This window comes from Lepisma saccharinum, chromosome 26 (assembly GCF_977018435.1).
Source record: "Lepisma saccharinum chromosome 26, izLepSacc3.1, whole genome shotgun sequence".
NCBI classification, from domain to species: Eukaryota; Metazoa; Arthropoda; class Insecta; order Zygentoma; family Lepismatidae; genus Lepisma; species Lepisma saccharinum.
Window position 1 is genome coordinate 61,506,162 of NC_139254.1, and position 25,457 is coordinate 61,531,618.

Sequence of the window (25,457 nt, forward strand, 5' to 3'; positions counted from 1 at the left end):
CGGACAGAAAAATGAATCATTATATTAACCGCTTTCTTTTCACCACAGAATAGAATCAAATAGCATTTTGTACCTCAATGCTTTCTTTCGAATCGATTGCAATGCATGTGCTCCGAAAGGCTCCATTTAGGACAGCACACAGTTTTGTCGTGTACATGGAACAGGCTACATGTAACGCACAACTGTAAGTTTCGGAGTCCACAACAATGGCGCATCAAACTGATTCGATTGATTTTGATCCACCTGTATAAAAGACAGTAGAGATTTCCTAAAACCTCAAAACAGTTTTTGGGCCCCAATTTGCATACCCTCGATCAAACCAAGAAATATTTGCCACAAAAGTTATTGGACAATTGGAGGACAAGCAAACGAAGAATCACTAGACACGCCTTACCGTTTGAAATTTTCGAAGTACTCCAATCCCCCCCCCCCCTTCCCCTCCCCACGTCCTCTGAATGGCCTCTGTGGCACCACATCTACAGCACATTATCAATTTGAAGCAGGGTGGATGAAAATGATTATATTTTTTGTTTAAAAAAAGACACCCTTAAAATTGCTTGTATGTTTCTTTTTTTTATGGAAAGGCTTTTTCTGGTAAACGGTCCTATAAAATATTTTATTAAAGCAAGTAAAATATTATATGTAGGGCTAAATATGCATTTTCTGTTTCTGATACTGTATATGTGAACCTACTATGGAAATGTTTGGTGAGTGTGTTAATTAAACTATAATTATTTCAGTAACGTTTCTTCCATTGAAAATGAAACATTCTGAATGTACTTTATAATTGTAACTTAAAATATTTTATATGGTCTGTGTAGCTGAATTTTGGGAATTTTTTAACGATAGTTTGCAAAATATCAGCTGCCATGTTTATTTACAGTTTAATGATAATGACACTATTTACAGTTCAACGTAATTAGTATTTTGTATATTATTCCACACAAAATGTTTGCAATTTTTGCCTATAAAAATTCTTGAATTTTAAATCGAAAGAAATTTAAATGTGTTTATAGTTTAAATACCTATTACATTTCCTTTCGTATGAGCTTCAGCCCATCAGCACATATATTTTGCTTCCTTTCTTAGAGTCTAATAAACACCATTAAATGATTACGAGATTAATGTAGTATCACCAAAAGTGATTCTGATATCTTCAAAATCCTTTTACATTATTCTATAAATTATTTACTTAAAGTGATTTAAATCAACCTGATTTGAATCTGCCTTTCTCCTTGCAGAATCTCCTTCTCGCCCTAGCCATGAGGACGAACGTGACGACCCTGGTGACCTTCCTCGTTTGCAGCGTGATGTCGTCCACTGCCATAACGCTCACCGTCCCCTACCACAGGCTGGCACCCCTCGTGAAGCGGCCTCGGGCGCCCAGCTACCCCCTGCTCCTGGAGGAGGACCTCCCTCAGCTGGCGCCGAGTCTGGAAGCTCAAGAGGAGGCGGCCGAGTGGGAGACGGTCGACGACCCAAGGTTCATCGTCTTCAGCGACGCCGACAGCAACTTCCAGGTGATTTCATTTCCTCTTGATTGCGTGCATCTTCTTGTTTTATATACAGGGTGTTTCCGTGATCTTGATTCAAACTGGAAAGGTGGATGGAGACTGGCTTAATTACCAATAGGGATGAGGAACCTCGGTCCGGAAACGCTTCATTAATAAGTTATAAGCCAAATCTGTTTGGAGCTCCTATGACGGTGGAATAAGACAACTGAAAGATTCGGCTTGTAGATTTAATATCTCCAACTACCCGGCCAATTTGAATCAAGATCACGGAAACACCCTGTATTTACATTGTCCTTACAGGTTAGGGTTTCTTTGAGTTTCAAATCCACTTTATGCATAGATAGGCTAAAAGTGATACCTGAAGCACCATGTGTCTCAGTTGGGAATGGAACCTGGGACCCTTTGATTACAAGACTTTTTCCCATACAGCGCAAATCGCCAATGGATACACATAGGATGTCCACAATGTCTAGATCAGATCAATGGATATTATGGCTATCAATTAGACGTCCATAGGATAGCCAGTTCTACCGGGTGTCCGAGAAGTCTTTGTATGAAAACAAAAATTAACTGTATCCGCTATATGCAACATAGACATGAAAAAATGGTACCAAAATGTTCGGAAACTATTCAAGTTTTATTGGCAATACGAAAGAAATCAATAAATCTCCACGTGAGCACCCTTGGTAGCACGGAGTACATCTAGTCGAAATTCAACTTTTCGCCATGCATTAGCCAACATCAAAGGAGGGATTGATGTGATGACTTGGGTTATCCGTTGTTGCAGAGTTGCAAGATCGGATGGAGGAGTTCTGTAGACATTGTCTTTCACATAACTCCATAGAAAAAATCTAAAGGGGTTATGTCTGGAGATCGTTCAGGCCACGCCGTCGGTCCATCTCGACCAATCCATTTTCCAGGAAATGTCTGTTCAAGGTAGGAACGAACCTCCAGACTCCAATGTGGCGGTGCACCGTCTTGTTGAAAGATAACATCTGGGTGGTATTCTAGCAATTGAGGAACAGCAAACAATTGCAACATGTCGAGATACACTCCAGATGTTACGGTGTCCTCACAGAAAAAGAATGGTTTGATTATTCTGTCATGCAGCAGCGCGCACCAAACGTTCACCTTCGGGTTGCCCATGGTCGAATTCCTCACCTCATGAGGGGGCTCTTTACCCCAGATACGCACGATGTTTGAAACTGTCTCTGCACTGTTTTTTGTGACCTGCTCTCGTGAAACCACAGGACACACTCAACCTTTTTCTGATTTGTGTAAATTTCCGGTTTGCTGGACACTGGCACTGCTACACTACTGCAACGGTACAAAAATCTGAAACAAAAAAACTTGAATAGTTTCCGAACATTTTGGTACTATTTTTTCATGTCTATGTTGCATATAGTAGACTGGGACAATTTTCGAAAATTCTGACTGTAGGAAGCATTTTTGAGGAAAAGCGGGCAAACAACATTTTCTGAATGTATTTGATGTGCTGATTACGAATATTTTGTTTGCCACTCTCGATTTTGGTGTTATATGCTTCAAATCGCTAAAAAACAAAATGGCGGCAATACGAAATGAGGTCCTAATAACTTTTGAAGGAGCAAAAAGAAAATAGTGATCTTGGTGTCAAACATTATGTTTTTGGGTATGCTGAATCCAAATATTATGTTTTCTAATCTGAAATTTTAAGCTATGTGCTCCAAATCGCTAAAAAACAAAATGGCGGCAATACGAAATGAGGTCCTAATAACTTTTGAAGGAGCAGAAAGAAAATAGTGATCTTGGTGTCAAACATTATGTTTTTGGGCATGCTGAATCCAAATATTATGTTTTCCAATCTGAAATTTTAAGCTATGTGCTCCAAATCGCTAAAAAATAAAATGGCGGCCATACGAAATGAGTTCCTATTAACTTTTGAAGGAGCAGAAAGAAAATAGTGATCTTGGTGTCAAACATTATGTTTTTGGGTACTCTGAATCCAAATATTATGTTTTCTAATCTGAAATTTTAAGCTGTTTGTTCCAAATCGCTAAAAAACAAAATGGCGGCTACGTGCATCCATGCAATGTTTCGTATCCATACTTTTGAACTAGGAATGAAACAGTGTAACAGTACGTTTTTAATACAGAAAAAAAGTATAGAACATTTCTGAAAAGATGCAAAATAATAATATTTTTCAAAACATAAGACCATATTGAAAGAAATATTAACAGTACCAGTGTATGATAAATCTGCACGTTATCCTTATTCAACCTTATTTTGCCTACAAAAATAGTATAACATTTTTCTAGTCACAAATATTCATGCACTCCTTAGTGCCAGTATCTGCACATTTGCAAGCTGCAGTACATACAAGCTGGCCTTTCCTGCAGGAACATGTAGCGGATATACAACCACCCAAACATCCACAGGTGACAATGTCGTAGCAGGGTTGTGGAATTGGTGGCAGCGATTGAAGTTTTGGAAAGAGCTGTCCATCAACCATTTTCCATCCCAAGATAGTAGGTGGTGGTAATACATGTTTTGGTATGACCGACTGCCTCCACACCATGGCTGGATAGTGGGCCCGTTGTACATGTAACCGTAGAGCATCGGTAGTGGGGGGGCAGTGCTTGTTGTGTTTTTCCTTTGCTGAACAGCTTTACTCTGGCTTCATCACAGCTGCTTGCATCCGGTACACCATACAACTTGCATATGAACTTCTCTGCCTTGTGTGCTGTTTCTTGTTTCAATTCGTCAACACCAAGATTTAGTAGATCATTATTATTAGTGTTAAATATTTTCCATGCTGTCTTCTTACTGATCCCAGCAATGTAGGATATTGTGTCGCATCCTGTTATGGCGTGGAATGGGATGAGAGTTTCGAAGACAGGATCCGTAAATGAAAGCTTCTACCTGACTTCATGTACTGGAATGTTTTTTTTTATGTTCCTGCTCGCAACCACAATTTTGTACATCTAATCTTGTGAAATAACGCTACCAATTGCACTAATACATCTGCATCACGTGCTGAGACAACAATGTTATCAGCACCAGAATCAAGACAGTGAACTATAGTGCAGGAGGCCTTAGAAAGAGCGTTTCGCGGGCTAACAGCAGACGTCGCTCGCACACTATTGCCGATCCTCTCGTGTCGTCTGCTCCTCAGCCGAACAAACAGGCCGAGGTAGCAAAAGGCAGAGGTCACTCACCCTTCCAGAAGGGTGCAGCGAGCTAGCTGTGGCAACCGGGCTCGCTCATTTGCAGACCTGATTGGTTCTCGCAGACACACTCCCATATTGTCGTCTGCTGTAAGCCCGCGAAGCGATCTTTCTAAGGCCTCCTGCACTATACACTTCGTGGTTTGCCTGCAATCCTTCAATAGACAAATCACGATTGTTTGTTCGTAAGTAGAGTATTTTTGTGCATCTGAAAACAACTCTGATTTCTTGACTAAACGACCACAAAAAGTTGAAAAACTCACTTTCTCTCCCTGTTCCGCGCCTCATTTATTACGCTGACGACGTTTCACGGGTGCAAAAAGGCAGTGATGAGTGAAAGAGGAGCCCTCCTCTTCTCCTCCTCTCCTCTTCTCATCTTCTCATCTTCTCATTTTCTCATTTTCTCATCTTCTCATTTTCTCATCTTCTCATTTTCTCATCTTCTCATCTTCTTATTTTCTCATCTTCTCATCTTCTTATTTTCTTATTTTCTCATCTTCTCATCTTCTCATTTTTTAAGGACCAAATGTTTGTAGATCGTGATCTTCGTAAACCTCTCTTCTTATCCTCTTATTTTCTCATCCTCTCATTTTCTCATTTTCTTATTCTCTCTACTTTTAGAATATTGTCGTCAACATTAGAGATGAAGTTGGAGTGCTGGAATCAAGGGGGCCAAATGTTTATATATAGTGATCTTCGTAAACTTTTCTCTCGGGGGGAAAGATGTGGCATATACACACGCGCGCGCTCTCATCTTCTCATTTTCTTATTCTCTTATTCTCTTATTTTTGAAAGATGAGTGTATTTTATCGTAATTTTCCAAGTCCGGGACCCAAATGTTTATATATTGCGACCTACGTAAACCTCTCTTCTCATCTTCTCATCTTCTCATTTTTGAAAAATGAGTGCACCTTATCGTAATTTTCCAAGTCCGGAGCCAAATGTTTATATATATCGTGATTTTCGTAAACCTCTCCTCTCATCTTCTTATTTTTGAAAGATGAGTGTATTTTATCGTAATTTTCCAAGTCCGGGACCAAATGTTTATATATTGCGACCTACGTAAACCTCTCTCTCGGGGAGGGAACGATGTGCCACACACATACGTACGCGCGCTTATGTATTGTAACACAAACAAACAAACAAATAATAATTGTTGTTTTTTAGAATGCCTGGCCCCTATAACCTCGCCAGGGTGCGTGGTGCCCAACCAAAAATGTAAAAGTTTTCTAATGGCTGCGGTTATAGATTACCGCACCTCTGTAGAGTTTCACGTGTTTTTTTTTTTCCCCCAAACTTCCATGAAACCCTACAGAGGACCTCCGTAATGCATGCAACGTGTACTAACGACTCTAGTGTTATTTGATGTTGTGATATTTTTTGGATATAGAGTTTTATTGTGAGATAGATAAAAATAATTATGTTTATTATTAATATTTTCTTGATGAAGATGGAGAATGTATGTGTGTGTGTTACAAATAAAGTTGCATGCTTATTTTTCTAGTGTGTGTATATGTTTTTGATGTTTCGACAGCATCTGAAACAATAAAAAAGAAATTTTATTGTTAATTTTCACATGTAAAAACAACAACAAATTTTTTTGTGCAAATTTTCTGATTGTCTCGTGCTATAGTGCAAAAAGATATTGTAAGTGATAACTAATGAAATTCACATTTGTAACTGATCTGAACTAGTGAAATTCGTATTGTGCTATTGTAACTGATTGTGCTAGTGCAGAAAATTTCTTATTGTGCAAGAAAAGATGTTAAAAACTTGTTAAAACTGCTCTGTGACCCTCTCATTCTTCACGTCGTAGGCGAAGGACTTCTCTGCAATCAGGATGACACTGCATAGGGTATCCTCGGGCAAGGCATCGTGGAACTCGCAGACGACCTTGATGTTGGTTCGATCGTTGACCACCACCTGCTTTCTCTTAGATGTGTTGATGACGGTCATGGGTCTCCGTGCTTTGAATTCGCTGGGCGTGTAGTACATGTCCACACTTCCCTCGGTCACGCGTTTGTAAGCCGAAAACGCTTCGTAAAGTTTGAGGTAATCGTTTTTGGTCACGTCAAGATTGTAATTCTCGCGCGGGAACACTTCGTTGCGTCCATTCTTCAGATAAACGTTCTTGATCTTACAGTCATCGAATTTGCTGGAATCTTTTTCCTGATTCTTGTCCCTCCCGGTCTGAAAGAGCACTACGACGAAATCTGGCATGTCGAACTGTATGTTGTTGAACTGCGTCGTCACGTCGAATTCCATGTGACTTCCCGACGCCATCTTCTGCACGCACTGGTAACCGTGAAAGTGAATCGGCACCTGCGGACTTTTCAAGATCTCCGCTTTGTACTTGAGGGCGTAGTTTGTTTCGTATTCCACCACCGGCATTCTCAATTCCATGCTTCGGATGACGCATTTCGCTGCTTCGGGTAAAGTGTTGGCTATCGGCGTGGTGCCGTCCGGACCTAAAGTAGCGTATCGCATCAGTGCGTCGTTGTCGTTGGCCGCTCTTCGAAACGTGACTCTCAGTCCTCCCTTCCACATGATCTCCTTGTAGTCCGAGAAGAATCCTGGAAGCAGACGCATGGGAAAGAGCACCGTGTGACTTCTCGTCGATATTTTGGTCCCGGCTTCGAATCCTCCTGCTTGATAGTATGCTGCGTCTGTTTTGGATAATTTCAATGTTCCCACTGCCGTCGACGTGATGCCTGGATAATCTATTCTGTCGATGACGGTGTTGTGTTTCCTCACCTCCACCTGCGAGAACAGGTGAGGCACGAAGTTGTCTACGAGTATCAAGTTTGCTGCTGCGGGAAACGTGTCTCCGCTTTCTTTCTTCACCACGTCGAATTGAAGGTAGAGGTCCGCTCTGTGAGGATGAATGAACCCATCGCCTACGTCAACGTCGTATTCGATCTCCCTGTTCGCCTCGTTGAGATTGGCGAACGTGCGACGGTTGGGAGGGAAAGATTGCAATTCGTAACTTTCGATTTGCTCCATTTTACATGTATGGTTATTTATTATACGTTGATCTCCACGATGGCAGTAGTTGTTGCACCTGCGAAATCCACCACGTCTCCTTTCTCGTTCGTCACCACCAACTCTATGTCGTCTATGCGGTTGCGACATACTGGAAAATAGATCGGCGAAGAGGGCGTGTAGATGATCGGTTCCATGAATTCGGAACTTGGTTTGAAAGTGGCTATGATTCCCGTCTGCTTGTGACTTCCTAACAATCCGTCCGAGGATTTCGTGATCATACCTTCTGCCACGTTGCAGTGTACGTTCAGAGTCTCTATGGCCAAAAATTTAGGAATGTTTGTTGCCACGTGCTTGATGCCAGCTTCGAGTTTTGTGTTGTTCTCGAAACCTAAAAGTTCTCCTATGGTGCCCAGGTCCACGGTCTCCGTCGCCGACAGGATTTCCACTCTGTGCGTGACCGAATTTTGAGAAAGGTACGTGCCTTTGGGTAACTGAGCTTGCAAAGTGGAAAGATTGTATTGTCCTGGCGTGACGACGATGTGTTCGCTTCCAACGCTAATTTTGTTGTTGTGCTGCGTAACATTAGGTATGAGGTACATGCTGTAGAATGCACGCAGAGCCACGGATTTAGGATAGACAATGTCGTCGTGCAGCGTGAGTTTCAAGATTGAAGATTCGCTCGTGAGATGGAACACACCCATCCTAGTGATGCTGTTTGAGGTTCCACAATGCTTTCTGGAAATCCTCGATCGTAGGGTTATTTATTTTAGAGAGAAACGCGAGCACGGAGAGGCAGAGATGACCGCAGTTCACGTCTCCGAAATTTTGAATGCGTTCGTCGTTGTAGTATATGGAGGTTTTGCCTGTTTTCAGATAATGAACTAAATTTGTAGGTGGAACACCTCCGAAAGAATCGAAAACAAATGCTTTATCATTATCGTTTTTGTGGTAACATATCCAATGCGTGCCTGGATTTTCTTGACCGTCCAAGTTGACTACTCCACATTCTCTTCTTTTGACGCTTGAAGGTAACGAGTCGGACATGAAAACTCCTCTGAAGTGTTTGATTTGTAACGGTTCAATCAGAGATTCAATGTCTCGGTTGGTGAGTGCTTCTGTTTCTTTTTTTTATATTTCTTCAAAGCATCAAGGTTGGTTTTTTGTTTTTTGGTTATACCTTTCCCCTTCTTCTCCATGGCCAGGTTGTGACGTTTCTGTTCTTCCAATTCCGCTTTGTTCTTCTTTGAGTCGATGACGGTTTTCGCAATGGCGGCACTTCCGCCGGCCAAACTTCCAACGGCCCCCAATGCTGCCAGGATGGCCGGGATGCTGAATATGAAACCTCCGATCTTTTGCTGTTTCCGCGAACGCTGCAATCTTTTCAATTGAGGTGTGCTGAGCAGCAATTTCATTCCATGTCCTTTCGACAAGCAAGAACGTTTCTTCTCGCGTTGTTTCTTGGTGAGTAACCCATCAAGAGCACCTAGATTTTTAAGATTGGAGTATGGTATCTGGTACACGACACCCTTGGGCTTCATGTTGATGCTCTATGTGTTATTTTCACGGTATGTTATTTATATATATTCTGAGATTTTTTCTTGTGTAGTTTTTTTTACGGTATGTTATTTATATATTTTCAAGGCCTCGCAGTCGCTACACAAATTCTATTACGTGCTTCGTTTTCTTGCCAAGAAGTTCCTTTGTCCCCTTGTACACGATTTGAGTTTTATTCTCGATTAAAATAGATAGCTTCTCGTCAGATAACATGTTAGCGTATCGATCTGGTAAAAATAGACTGTATTGTGCGTTGAGCAACAGGCGTACCTTGGGACCATACTGGGTAGAAACAATTGAACCGGAAGTTATCGTGTAAGATTTGTCGACTTCCAATTCCCGAATTTTTACATACTCGACTGACAAATTTAGCATTTGTTTTAATGCCTGGAGATCACTCATTTTTTCAGTTGTCATATCGAAGAAGAGAAAAATTTCAGTGTGTGTGTTAGAGAAATTTAATTGTTTTTTTTTCACGATGTGTGTTATTTATATATCAAGTTTTTTTTGACACGTATATATATTATTATTATTTTAACAGAGGAAGAAAGTTCGTGCTTCGGAAAACGCGAGGATGTGCGTAGTGATATCTTCCTTCTCCTGCATAGACTTGTACCAATCATCAGTATACTGTCTTCTTCCCTGCATCGCCTCGTACAGTTCGTCCGACCTCTCCTCCAATTTTTCCCCTGCAGCCGAAAGCAGAATGTTGAGATCACCGCACCTCAGGCCGCTGATCTCCCGAAGAAGGTCCTTGAGAACCATTTCACAAGGGATGCGAAATTCCGGCGTCGTTCTTGCTATGATTAGAAGTTTATTAACATCTCCGTTAACTACTTTCTTGAATATTTTAAATAGTAACTCGGGTGGCAAATTAGTTATGTAATCCATGTTGTTTTTTTACTGTATGTTATTTATATACCCCACCCCAATTTTTGTTTCGTGTTCATGGCGATGGTGGTACCCAGTGCGGCGACCCGTTCACCCAGCGATGCGTCTCTGCTCACGAACCTTTCAAAAGCTGCGTGCTCTAACTTTCTGTCTGCTTCGTGACGTGCATCCAGATCCGTCTGCGTGGTGTTGTAAGCGATGTCGTGATCTTTGCATGCGGCGTCCAGCGGATTCACACCCTTGTCTCCTCTCTCCAATCTTTTCTCGAGTTTGGTACCCGGTCCGCAGTACTGGTAGCCAGGTAGATGCATCTCGAAAGGTAACTTGTTGATGATGTCGTTTACGAGTCCCTTTCCTTCGGCCACGTTCCAGAATTTCGGAGGCAGCGTGTTGATGATTTTGATGAGGTAACCTATGCCCTTGTCGTCGTTCACGATGAAGTTGGAAAGTTTCGTGCTGATCATGTCCACGATGCCAACCTTCTCGTTGTAGAAATTATGGTTGCCTGCATTCTCTTCGCCGGCTATCACCAACAATCGGTCCACGAGCTTCCTAACGTCGTCCACCCAAACGAATTCTTTGGGTAACGTGTTGTAGCGTTTGACCCCGCTGCCCGTTTTGACCTGGTTCCAAATCGGTTTGATGAGATTCCTGTACTTCTCGCCGCTGCTCGATTTCACCCTATTCTGCGAGGCGTCGTTGTTTTGGTACAAGGCATCCGTCATGATCAGAATTTCCTTGTAACTCTGGTAATCTTCGTCGGTGTAATCTTTCGGCTGCTTTTTGGCGACGAGTTCCCACAGTCCCACCGTACCCGGATACCTGTTCCAACTATCCTTGTCGCCTAAATTGACTTTAATGTCGTTGCCTTCGAAGGTCACCTTCGATTTCCCAATCTTCCACACCACACCGCCGCCTTCGTTGGTTTCCATGCTGGGATACAATCCGAACACTTCATCCTTGTCGAATTTCCCCGTGCTCAGGTAGTCTCGTGCCAAAGGTCCCAACTCGATTTTATCCGAAGACGACGACGTGCTGCCTATGGCTCGACGTCGTGTCGGTGCATCCTTCAGTTCGAACGGCGTCGAAGGAATGCTTGAAATAGGCGTGGGTACAGCGTAACTTTTAGCTGCGAGCGGTACGAGTTCATTAATCAAATTTTTATTTTGTTCCGTGACACTTTTAATTTCTTTACCTAGACCGCTGATGGCATCGATCACAGGTTGATCCTGACGTTTCTTCTCTTCGTAGAATCCGCGATTTTCGGATTTCCAACCTTTGAAGCGTTTCGCGAGGTAATCGCGAAGCTTGAGATTTTCGTCTTCGATTTTTCGTTTCGTCATGACGTTATTTATATACGTCGTTTCTCACAACGTTGCAACGTTTAGAAAGTCGTTGATTTTGTTTCTGTATTTTCCGTTGTTGGGTTTCCTCGTCATGTCGATCGTAGCGAATCCGAAATCGTCACCGTTCCAGCAAGTAGAGCAGCAGCCTTCCGAAAATTGATTGTAGTTCATGTCTCCGCCTACGTAGTCATCGTACGCATGCTTGAGGTTGGTGTGATCTTGACGAAACAAACATATGAAATTAGCGTTGTCGCGTACTAACTGTTTTGGAATTTTGGAAAACGTTTGAGCTAGGTAGAAGCAATCCATTCCTTTGTGACGACCTTGCGTGAAAAAATTGCGAATTTCATTTTGATTTTCCAGGATGGCGTCGTCGAACACAACGACTGAATTTTCACGACAATCGTCGAGTGGTTTTATTTCCGAGGCGAACGTTGCAATGTCCAGACCATCGTACAGTTTCATCAGTTGCTGGTATTTGGATTGTTCTAAACTTTTCGAGAACACGTACAGGTGCCTGTTCTTCCAAGCTAACCAATTCGGTGCGAGGAGAAAATTGTCCACGAGCAGTGTTGTTTTTCCACACCCCGAAGGACCTACGATCAGACAGCGGATGCTGTCGGGAAGCAATTCGCCGTTCTTTTTCTTCGTTTGACTTTCCGAATTAGGTAAACGTTTCACAACATTCCACGTACTCATAGAATCACTTCGTTTGAATCGATCCAACTTGTTTCCGGAAGTCCCAGCCATTTCACCAAAAATTTGTTGCCTCTCTTGCGCAAAACTTTTTCGATAAGGTACGTGTCGGGGTATTTAGTTTTAGAGAGTTCCTCTTCATAGAAGCGCCCCAATAAAATTTCACCGCCACTGTCCTTTATTATATACGTGTGACGGTTCCCGGGTAGAACTCGAACCACGGTAAAAAGTTCAGTACTCCAGTTTCGTGTGAAACCCCTGTCAAACGTTCGCTTCAATTTACTAACCCTCACCTGTTCTCCAATTTTGTATTTAGCCTTTTTTGTCGTGGGCGTATACTTTGGACAGTAAACGCTAGAAATTAAACGTTGCTCGTCAGACCTGGTAACGTCAGCTGGCTTCATGCCTATCGTTGCGTGCCGTGTGTGATTATAGTCGTTAACAAGTTCCGGAAGAATAGTGACCCACTTGTAGCTTCCCTGAAGCGTGAAGCGTGACCACATGCGCGATTTCAGAGTGCGATTGAATCTTTCCACGATGCTGGCCTTGACGTCACTGAAGGTCGAGTAATGTTGAATGCTGTGTTTCCGAATAAACTTTTGGAATACGGCATTGTAAAATTCCTTCCCTTTGTCCGTGTGCAGAAACCGAGGTCGTCTGCCGCCGCTTTCGCGAAAAATTGTCTTGAATGCTTCCGTGACACACGTTCCTGTTTTTGCCTTCAAAGGTAGAGCCCATGCGAATTTCGAAAATGTGTCTATGACGGTGAGGAGGTACTTGTTGCCCTTGTTCAATTTATGCACGTTTTTTAACTTGCCGCTACTCATTTCGACGAGGTCGCTTTCCCAGAGGTCATCGATTCTCTTGGTTACCACAGCCAAACGTTCGTAGTTGCGGCGTGCAGGTTTATGTAATTCTTGGACGATGGCTTGCCTAGACATTTTTATTATTTTTAGAGATTACGTTTCAAAAGAAGCACCAGCGTGATGGGATTCAAAGAGGGTGGCACTTCGCTCGTGTTTTGAATGATCAGCTTATCGCCGGCACTCACGTCGAAAACGGTGAGATCTTCGTCTTCGTGTATTTCATATATGTTGCGCGTTTCGTTCCAACGTGCCAGAGGAATGTTTCCTGCTTTCTGGACACCACGATTCGATATCAAAGTCATGGTGGGAACGCTAGCTTTTCTGCCGTGAGACCAGTACGAAAATTCGTTTATCTGAATCGTGCCATCGAGGAGAAACTTGTAGTACGGATGATAAGGATGTAGCATGTACAGTTTGTTACCTTCGACGAACGTGGAGATTCTCTGTTGATTGGGTACGCTGTTGATTTCGATGGCTTGCAGAGAATGCAGTTTAGCGAATTTAGTGTCGATGCTAACGAGGTTGCTGTGAAGCTGACCCAGTGTGTTTTGTACGGGCACCAAATGTTCGACTATGGTATCCGTTACGGTAGAAAATGACGGTTTGATTTTCACTTCCACGTTCAACTGCTTGTAGTTTTCGTTGAGTTCTTGCAACTTGGCACCGAAAGAGGTTAGCGTTGATTCCTGCGTTGATTCCAGCACTCCAACTTGATCTCTGATGTTGACGACAATGTTCTGAAGGTTTTCGATTTGATTCAATTTCGAGCTCTTCTCGGTAAGATCGTTCACGATGATTCGCATGTCTGTAAACTGCGTGTGAAGGTCGGCGACGCTCTGCGAAGTGGGCAGCGTCGACACCAGTGAAGCAAGTTCGTCTCGAATCTGTTCCACGTTCGCCGTTTCCGTTTCCAATCGTTTCAGCATTCGAGATATGTTCCTTTTCAAAGCATGTAATTCTTTGGAGGTGGGCAGATTGGCCACTTTACTCTCGAGATCGCTCAACGAACTTTTGATGTCGCTCGATTCGGATAGTGCCGTCACCGCCGTTTTCAATTTTTCCAAATCTTCGCTCGAAGGTACGCTCGTTCGTAACGATTCCAAGTCACCCTGTATGTTGTCCAGTACGTGATGAAAATGAGGAAGATTGGATTCGACGTTCAAATTTTCCAAATATTGGATCTTCTGCTGAACTGTGCTTAACGTGTCCTGAATACTCGTCAACACACTTGCTTCAGCGTGAATATTTTTAATTTCTTCGTTGATCAACTCCAGAGACGCCTGAAGCGTAGCGATGGTGGTTTGAATGTGTTCGAAATCTTGATAAGCCTCCAGTTGAATTTTTATGTTCGCGACACTTTTACCAATAACCTGCAGTTCGTCCGACGATGGTAGGTTCGTCATTGTATCTTCCAAAGTCTGCAACTTGGATTTAATTTCTTCCAACGTGCTGGTGAATTCTTCTTGTAATTTGGAAACGACGACATGCAGGCGTTCTGCGTCTATATCGTTCACCACAGTTTGAAGTTCAGAGAAATTCTTTTCTATTGCGGAAGTTCGTTCTTCGATTTCGAGTTTCAATTTTTCCAAATTTTCATTTTTCGATTGAAATTGTTGTAATTTGGCCAAATCATTTTGAAGCGAATCCACGTTCAACTGTATATTTTGAACGCTGTCGTAAGAAGGTACGTCGACATAATTTTTTATCAGTGTTTTCAGTTCGGAATCGATTTTCAGAATGGGATCGAGACATTGCGTTTGGAGCGTAGCGATTTCCGACTCTAAACTTTTGTTTAAGGTTTCCTGCAAAGCGATCAAATCAGTCCTCAACTTCTTAACTCGAATGTCCAACATGAGAATCTCTTCTGCATGGTCCACACGCTTGGTGTTGCCGAAAATGTCGTTAGGCATTTTTGGTTAACGGTTATTTATAATAGGATAGACGATTCGTAATTCTACGAAGAGAGGAATAAGTTTGTCGTAGTCTCCGAGGAGTTCCACGTAAAGATAATCTCCTGCAGACACATCGTACGTAATATTAGAAAGTATCTTGTCGTGCTTCATTCGAAAAATGTTCTTGCCGGTAGAAATTTTGATTTCGCCTGTGTTCTCCGGATTCACGGTGATTTGAAGTTTCCCGTCGATCGGAATTTCATAGAAATGTAAATTGTTATTAAAAACATAAAACATCTTGCCCACATCGTTATTTATTTCCGTCCATATACTATTAAGATGTACAATTAGTAGACCATTGAGTTTAGATAACACGGAAGGTAAGAGGTTATTAGAATTTGGTGAAGGAGTGTCCATCTTGCTTTCTTTGCGAAAACCAAAAAGATTCATTGTTCTTGTTAATTATTTAACACATTAAGTGTTAATGAAGTCCGCTGTGTTTTTGAAGAAGAATAGCATAGGGAGGAAAAGAATGAAAGTGGGAGCCCTCGGGCGATGAAAAGTTGCAACCTGTTATTATGTTGTTAAGCCCGCTCCAAAACGAGGCTCATTAAATTCAACTTTTCATCGCCCGAGGGCTCCCACTTTCATTCTTTTCCTCCGTATATTTTGAAGAGGAAAAAACACAGCGGACTTCATGGCTATGGGGTTACGGTTAACACACGTCACATTTATCGCTTTTATTGTAGTGCCCCCACTCTCGCGTGTGGATTTGACAATTGAGAACACGTAACTTGTTGTCCGTTGCATCCAATGCGACCTTGGTTACGCGCGTCGTGTACAAATCATGCAATTTACTTGCAATGCGATGATCGGTGCTGAGTTGCCTTTTACCATGAAAAAGGCATTCCTTGTAGTCCTGCATGCTAAATTTGCTGGTACTTATTTTTCCCACCCCCTTCGCTTTCTTGATCTCTTTTTCTTCTGCAATCTTTACACAGTACATTTTGGCACGAAGCCCCGCAAATTCGCTGATGTACTCCCCGCCAACTTCATCTTTGTATTTTCCAATCGTCATTTTGTTTTCTGCCGAATGTAAGTGATGGCCTGATGGTAAGTTGCTAAAATCAAACAGATGCTTCATCTTAGTCAGATCATGTTCGAGGCTTGGTGTTTGGATTAGAAAAATGAAGCTATCCGTGTCAATATAACATATTTGGATGTTATCTCCATAAAAAGGTTGAAACTGATCGTAGTACGATTGGTACATGTGCAATTTTGATAGTTCAAGAACAGTGGCACCTATGGCAATCGGCTTGTTGAGCATCACTTGCTTCTTGTTCCTCTCGACGAATACTAGATTCTCGTCGAAAATAGTGAAGTTTTTGAAGTAGGGGGACGCGACGATCTTTTCAAATTTCTTTTCGTCCGTGACCAACGTTGCGTCGATGTAATTACGCACGTTCTCCATCGTCTTGCCGTAGATGGCGTTATTGAACAGTTTGTACAGATCCTTGTCTGCAGGCGATGTCGATTGCGCTCTGCGTCGCGTGTTCTCGGCTATGTACGGTTCGAGCCACTTGCTCTGTCGGAACTTCAATCCTCTATGAACTTTCTTCAACTGCAAGCCGTGACTTATGTAAAATTGGAGGAGTCGGTAGTGCAGAACGTAATTCCGCTTGTTCTCCATGCTTAGTATGAGTTTTGGCTCCGATCCTCCAGGTGGCTTCTTTTTGGAGGGGGCCAGGGCCAATCCGTGATGTTTCTCGTGAAGTGTTTCGGGATAATCGAGATCCACTTCCAAGAAACAGCCCCATTCGTTATCTTCGCTCCAGTTGAGAAAATCTTCGCAGGAGAGTTCCTCTTCGGTCATCCACGCGTAGTCGCTGATGGGAAGACACTGGGACATGGAGTGGCCGTACAGGTTGTTGACATCCCAGTAGACGATGTAGGTGTTGGGCTTCGATGCATCGTAACCAGGCGTATGAGGATTGTTTGCCCGAGCATGGCGTCGGGGACATTGGACGATGCCACCCCGTATCGCACTCTCCATGAAAGCATACTGTTCCTTCTCTGCGATGAGGCCCAGTTCCACCTTGGTGTATTTCATCATCGATTCCCAAGTCAATCCCGGCGTGGTGAAGAAATACGCAGGATCCAACTTGTATATCGTGATGCATCTCTTACGAAACGATTCGAAAATATCCATCAGAAGTGTCACGTCCAATTTCAGATAAAGATCGTGATAATCGCGAAAAGTTTGGCAATTGAATGCCGTCCATACACTACGAGCGTGTTCGTAGTCCTCTTCGGAACAGACGTCCTCCGTGAGAGAAGAATAAAATACCTCCCGGGGTGGAAGTTCCGTCTCGTCAAATTTGTCGAAATTGTTGACGTACTCGTAGGGGTAGACGCCCTTGCGACGCAACAGATTCAAATTCTCATCTCTCCCCGAAAAACACATTTGCTTGGTGGCCACAAGATCTTCGTCGCCAAGTTGAGATGCAAGGCTTGCGAGGCTGGAGGACAGGAAATTGTAAGAGTCCAGGATTCGCACTTCCACACTTTTTTCTTCTTCGAGAGGGATCCACACTCTCACTGTAATATACTTCTCGCTCGTTCTCGGAATGATGCTGATTCGAGAAGTTATGTTGTGGAGCTCTTTGACGAAGAGATGCGTGTCGTACTTCTCCGTGTAGTGCAGAAACACGGCAACAAAATGCGACTCCTTAATCTTGAGATTGCACGAATTACAGATGGTGCTTAGAAATAATCCATTCTGGTGGTTATGGTGGACGACCTTGTAATTTTCGGCGGTGAAAGTCTGGTTACACTCCTCGCATCTTGTCGCCGTGTCATGTCTCTGTTGTTGTTCTGTTGTGAGGGCAGGTGGAGAAACGTAAGAGCCTTTCAGGCTGGGTGCAAGTTTTCTCGCACATTCCGCTATCTTCTCAACAAAATGTTTTGCCGCATCGGGTCCGCAATACAAGATGACATCATTCAATTTTTCTCCGTAGATGGAGAAACTGCAAGGCTCGTGGTGAAAAATTTGGGTCGTGCTTGAGGTAGAGGGATCAGGGTCGCAAGACGTCATGGGAACTTGGAAGCTTTCAAAGTCGGCATAAAGGACGACGGGATGGTGGAGAAGAGCCTGGTGTTTCTGAAATTTCATCTTGGTTCCGGGTTCCGGCATGACATCTTCGGGTTCTGCATTCACGGAGCCAAAACACTTGTGCTGTTCTTTCATCTTCTTACCCCCGCGAAAAATTCTCAAACACCGATCGCAAATTTCGATCTTATCGTGATTCTTGCTGATCTGTCTTCCTACTAATCCTGAGAAATTCCGAATTAAACTGTAACGGCCATCTACAAGCAAGAGTCGAATTACATTATTCTGGGTTCTAGCAGGTCTTAAGACACGAATATTGTCGCAATCGTCAACCCCAAAAACAGAAATATCGATATCTTCTCCTTTTTCCTCTCTATAGTTTTTTAAAATTTGATTGATCTTATTCAGGGGCACAGGATAGGAAATTCCTCTCATCATATTCTCGTATCTCCCCTCATATCCTCTGTAATTGGACAGGCGTTGGGGGTTATTATTTGCTGGGTGTAATGCAGCGATGACAGACCATAGGAAACTCTTCTGATCATTACTTTGTATGTTCAACACTGCATTTTGTTTTTTTTGTTTTTTTGTTTTTTTTTGAGTGCTGCGTAATGGTTTGAAATTGCAGACTCGAAGTTCTAACATGTGGTTGTGACCGCAAAGACTCCATCCACTTCCTCTACCTTCAAACTCTTCTTGTTTTTGTGTCAAGTGCTCAAATAGCCGTGTCACTATCTCGTCAAGATTCTCGTTATTGTCATCGTGTAAGCTTTCACACCCTACGTAAAAGCTAAAAGTACTTGACTCGGACGAGACAACTTTCTCATACAGCAAGGTCAAGACGAGATGAATTTTAATTGCAACATTGACGAGGCAATCACGTAATTTATCGACTACCAGAGATTTCACGTTGTCGAGGAAGATGCTCGAGTCATACTTTTCATCGCTTCCAGATTTATAGGTCATGATGCGTGCACTTTTATTCAAAGCACCGCATTCATGCCCATCAGTGCGAGATTTCTTTGCCGGCGGGACTACAACATCATGATCCGGTCGACGACATTTTTTCAAATGCCTGGCAATATTACGTTTAGAAATTAATATTCCGCAGTTGCGACATGCCACTTTAACGCAAAGACCGGAGGGACCTGGTTGCGGTTCCATTTTTTCTCTCTGTTATTTATATATATACAGAGAAATTTTTTTTGGGGGGGTTGTGGTGGTGGTAGTGGAAAGCGCACTGAAACAGAAGAAAAAAAAATTGAAAAAATGCTCGACATTTTTTCCTTCCACATATATATTAGACGCGAACAGTATGTATGTATGTATGTGTGTGTGCACTGTTGTAGGAGGTTAAAAATATGGGACATGTAAGTGTGTGTCAATTTTTTATGGCTCCTTTGAATATGTGTGTGTCAGACGCAAAACAAAAATATTAATATATCATGAAAATAAAAACTTACCTTTCAAGAGAGATAGAGAGAAACTTCAAAATAAAAACTTGTAGTTCACTAAAACTTCCACGATGATATATATGTATACTGCCAGATAAACAATTAAGAATACTGAACTCCCACGATTGACGTTCACCTTTCAAGAGAGATAGAGAGACTTCAAAATAAAACTTGTAGCTCACTAAAACTTCCACGATGATATATATGTATACTACCAGATAAACAATTAAGAATACTGAACTGCCACGATTGACGTTCACTATGATAATAATATACAAAAGAAGAAACTGGTACGTTATATAGGAACTCCTTTTTTTTTCTCCTTCTCTCCTTCCTACTCCACGCGACTCTCTTTGGTGAAAACACAATGAGGGCTATAGTTAATATTCTAGCAAATAAAACCCTTGTTGACTGATTCATTTATTCATGCTATATTTTTTTTCAACAAAAAAACTTTTGTGATGCGCACAATATCCTGTGGGGGACAAATAACAATAAACGGGACGTTGATAGTTCCACCCATGTATGTATTGTCGATCATTTCCCCTCGCCTCTATTCTACGCCCCGTCAGGGTATGGTGTGTGAAACAGACGATTCCCAGCACAAAACTCAAAAAGCGGAAGATGCTGCTGTGTTTGTTTCCGCCGCATCCGCTTCTGATTCTATTGTTATCGGGTATGTGATGGGTTTTTATTCAGGACCGTGGGAAAGCTAAAAAAAAATAGAATCTCTTTGGGCGAAAGAGGATGCAAGATGAATAGGTTTGGGGAGGGGTTGCTGTGGATAGTTTGTTCCGTGATGAAAATGTTACATTGAGCGACGAAACACAATTTCTCCACAGGGACAGGAAAAATTCTACCGAGCGTCGCTATCCACGCAAACATTAGAAATTGCTTGAATGCCTTGGGGGCTTGGCATAGGATTATCGATTTTCGTTTTTAGAGAATAATTTATGTAAGATTCTAGCATCGAGAATAAACAACATTGATTAAATTTTTGACAACATTCGGAGTACAAATCTAAACTCGTGATGATTTCGTCGCCACCATGCACCCCCGGCGAGGTTATATAGGGGCCAGGGATCCTAAAAAAACAACAATTATTATTTTGTTTGCTTGCGTCACAATACGGAAAATAATAAGAGGCATACGCACGCGCGTACGTATGTGTGTGGCACATCGTTCCCTCCCCGAGAGAGAGGTTTACGTAGGTCGCAATATATAAACATTTGGTCCCGGACTTGGAAAATTACGATAAAATACACTCATCTTTCAAAAATAAGAAGATGAGAGGAGAGGTTTACGAAAATCACGATATATATAAACATTTGGCTCCGGACTTGGAAAATTACGATAAGGTGCACTCATTTTTCAAAAATGAGAAGATGAGAAGATGAGAAGAGAGGTTTACGTAGGTCGCAATATATAAACATTTGGGTCCCGGACTTGGAAAATTACGATAAAATACACTCATCTTTCAAAAATAAGAGAATAAGAGAATAAGAAAATGAGAAGATGAGAGCGCGCGCGTGTGTATATGCCACATCTTTCCCCCCGAGAGAAAAGTTTACGAAGATCACTATATATAAACATTTGGCCCCCTTGATTCCAGCACTCCAACTTCATCTCTAATGTTGACGACAATATTCTAAAAGTAGAGAGAATAAGAAAATGAGAAAATGAGAGGATGAGAAAATAAGAGGATAAGAAGAGAGGTTTACGAAGATCACGATCTACAAACATTTGGTCCTTAAAAAATGAGAAGATGAGAAGATGAGAAAATGAGAAAATAAGAAGATGAGAAGATGAGAAAATAAGAAGATGAGAAGATGAGAAAATGAGAAGATGAGAAAATGAGAAGATGAGAAAATGAGAAAATGAGAAGATGAGAAGATGAGAAGAGGAGAGGAGGAGAAGAGGAGGGCTCCTCTTTCACTCATCACTGCCTTTTTGCACCCGTGAAACGTCGTCAGCGTAATAAATGAGGCGCGGAACAGGGAGAGAAAGTGAGTTTTTCAACTTTTTGTGGTCGTTTAGTCAAGAAATCAGAGTTGTTTTCAGATGCACAAAAATACTCTACTTTCGTACGTCATCCTCCTTGTGAAATCCACCGGAAACCACAAATATTTTGTCTTCAGGAGCATTGTTGATCAAATGATTAGAGAGAAAACAGGCTCCTTACTAAATGAGCATGTTTCAAGCGCCTAACCCTTGTTCCAGCCTTGATTGAAGTTGAGTTATACCGATCAAAGTTGACATCAATCCTCTTAAAGCTTCTTCCCATAGAAACAACAAGGTTAAGAAATACATCTGTCAGTTGACCAAAGTTTATAACTCCTGCAGGCTTTCCAAGTGCAACAACTAATGCTTGACCATCTATTATAAAGCATGACGCAGACGGAATTGATATATCAGGTGGACAAATTACATCCTTGGTCATCACATCAGCTAGAATGGCTTTGTTTCCTGTTCTCAGACTTCCGTTTGTGTTGGCAAGGAAGATTGGAATTGGCATTAGTTCATGACACAAAATGCGACACATTACGATCTGCCTCATAGGCAGTTAGGAGGCGATGGAGAATATTCCTGTCAGTTTACAAAATGGTTTCCTTGCAACTTACTACCAATTTAACTTCATAGAGGGACTTAAAAGTCTTTGCATTTGACTTATGTAGAGGATCACTTAACTTGACTTGTGTGTGACTTTTACCAGGGGCCATCATCCTTTCCCTCACGAAGGTGTCTAGCTTTACCTGGCCAGTGTTTCGGCTTTGAGGAGAGTATCTTGAATATCTGAAGTAGCTAAATCCTTTGTTTGTGGCAATGTTCTGAAGGAACTGATAAGAAACATCTTAAGATGATGGCTCAAAGGTGCAGGTCTTTTCAAATTTATAAGTGGATCCATGGTTCTATGTTTCTATCATTCTGAAATAAAGTAAAAAAAGAAAAAAATGTATCATAGGTTTAGTCATATTTGTGGTTCTTTTGTTTAAAAAAAGAGGAAAAAACTACAACAATTTTCAAACATGTCAGATTGGAAAACATAATATTTGGATTCAGCATGCCCAAAAACATAATGTTTGACACCAAGATCACTATTTTCTTTCTGCTCCTTCAAAAGTTATTAGGACCTCATTTCGTATAGCCGCCATTTTGTTTTTTAGCGATTTGGAGCACATAGCTTAAAATTTCAGATTGGAAAACATAATATTTGGATTCAGCATGCCCAAAAACATAATGTTTGACATCAAGATCACTATTTTCTTTCTGCTCCCTCAAAAGTTATTTGGAGCTCATTTCATATGGCCGCCATTTTGTTTTTTAGCGATTTGAAGCATATAACACCAAAATCGAGAGTGGCAAACAAAATATTCGTAAGCAGCACATCGATTACATTCAGAAAATGTTGTTTGCCCGCTTTTCCTCAAAAATGCTTCCTACACTTTTTACAGCCACATTTCTGAGAATTTGCACCAGGCTATAGCGGATACAGTTAATTTTTGTTTTCATACAAACACTTCTCGGACACCCGGTAGATATTTATTGGATGTCCATGGGATACCCAGTCCTGGATATTCGTATCCTGGAATCCACTTCTGGACATCCATCGGACCATGGGATATCCAGTCTTGGGTATCAAGAGAATCTCCAATCCTGGATAAGGGACATGCGGTATATGTCCATATGCTATTAAAAATTTGGCATAAATATACTTACATCCGTGGAAAGATTGATTCATAGTGTTTAGTCATTCTCATGTCAGGACTTAAACTCGGTGATGCTGTCTTCAATTACAAACACCACCCGATGGCAGAGCGTTGTGCATAGCTCCATTGTCTGCTTCGGCGAGTCACGCACATGTGCACAAGATCAAAGTGAGTTCTCTTACTACAAGTCTTTGTGTATATCACCAATTTGGATTGAATAAATTACAGTGGTTATTATTTACTACTAGGGATGTTCAATATATAAGTTTCCCTGTGCTATAAAATATTGTATAAAGCAATGCCATTAAAAAGAAGCACATGGTTGACAAGCGCCATCCTTCGTCTACAAGGAACAACAATCGATTCGTTATCAGACGTGAAGGCGCATGCGCTCAAGGGCGAAAAGTAAATGCTTGTTCGGAAAACGCGGGCTCGCGTCACAAGGAGTTCAGAAGCATGGATGGTGCATGCATGTTGGAAAGCTGGAGTTAAGGGCGCTAAGGGCGTTCTGCTTATGGACTTTTTGGAACGAGGAAGAACAATTAATGCTGACCGTTATTGTCAAATATTGGATAAACTTAAAAACGCAATTCGACATAAGCGACCAGGTCTCCTGTCAGCTGGTGTCATTCTTCTTGACGATAACGCTCACCCCCACTCAGCATTGTAAACACAACAAAAAATTGAAGAATTGGGGTGGGAACGGCCCCACCCTCCATACAGCCCCGATTTAGCGCAGAGTGATTTCCAACTTTTCCAGTGTTAAAGTCAATAGTGCTCAATAGTCAGAGCCCTGATTTTCTTGCAAAGGGTATGGACAAATTGGTGCAACGATGGAACAAATGCCTGAATCTCTATGGGGATTATGTAGAGAAATGAGGAAGGATCCTTCTACACATGTAAGTATAGTTTTCTAATGTACCTTAAAAATTATTTTTTTTACAGCATACGGAAACTTATATATTGAACGACCCACGTATATGTAGCAGTAATATAGAATAAGCTCAAATTTGGTGCATACTCTGTTTATCATGGATATGAGGGTGAATATAAAACATCAACGTCTTCATATACAAGATCTTTGATATGATAATAGTCCAAGAATGTTCTTTTAGTGTCCAAAATATGTGAAAAATATCAGGATTATGTCCAGATTAGGTCCAATTCTAGTCCAGAATACACAATCTTCTTGTCGTCAATCAAATAAAAACGTCCAGGTAATGTCTCGTTTGCATGAAACAAATAGCACTGATGTCCATAACATATCCAAAAATGTTCCACAGAACGTCCAAAAGATATATCCAAATATGATCAAGATAAATTCTCAGGAAATATAAACCGTGGATGACTTATGGATGTTCCCTGGACGAGCACATGGATGTCCAAAGTTATAACACCGTTAAGCCTTGTTTCCATGATATGCAAAACTCAATATGCTGACGAAGGCAGTAATTTATTTTATTATAAAACATAAACTAAACGTAACGTTTCAACCTTCTAGCAAGATCTTCTTCAGACTCTGCACCAAGTACAAATGTAACAAGGTACAAAAACAGGACGATATATATATATATATATATATATATATATATATATATATATATATATATATACACACACACACACACACACACACACATTACTCCCCTCCAGACTATTAGAAAATTGTTTTGGAACATTCTAGCAGGTGGATTTTCCTTGTAAACTGTACTTTCACCTAAAAGTCTAAACATATTTACTTCCATCTAGAATGTGGTTGGACTCTTTATCTCACACTCTTTTTTCTTCATTCTTCTTTCTTCTTCTATCCTCTTTCTCTATTTCCCTTTCCACTCTTTTTAACACCTTCTTCCATTCTTTGTTTAACTTCAGTCCCCCACTCCAGTTCATTGTGTCTTCACCTTTCGTCTCTATTTCCCTGGCCTCCTTCCATTTTCTCACTAGTATTCTCTTATCCCTTCCTATCTGCTTAGCATCATCCCACTCTATGTCATATCCTGTTTCTCTCGTATGTTTAAATATCGCATTTCTCTCTCTCTTAAGTCGTACATCATCCCTACGAAACACCCTGTATATATCGTCCTGTTTTTGTACGTTGAGTTTTTCATGTCCAAAGTATGTCTACTGGATATTCTTGGAGATGCTCTGGATATCTAAAACTTGGACACCCTCTGCGTCCTTTCGAATAATCCAATATATACAACGTTTAACCACATAACATTTTCTCCCAAGACGTT

General features: G+C 41.6%; 1 protein-coding gene across 2 annotated transcripts in view; it reads left to right on the forward strand.

Moving 5' to 3' along the window:
* Window positions 1-25,457, forward strand: part of Dh44 (corticotropin-releasing diuretic hormone 44) — a 618,074-nt gene that overhangs the window by 565,584 nt on the left and 27,033 nt on the right. For both annotated transcript variants that reach the window (XM_083112447.1, XM_083112448.1), the window contains exon 4: window positions 1,242-1,520. In XM_083112447.1, the coding sequence (XP_082968573.1) occupies window positions 1,263-1,520 (258 nt within the window). In that variant the 5' untranslated portion in view covers window positions 1,242-1,262. The remainder of the gene's footprint in view (window positions 1-1,241; window positions 1,521-25,457) is intronic.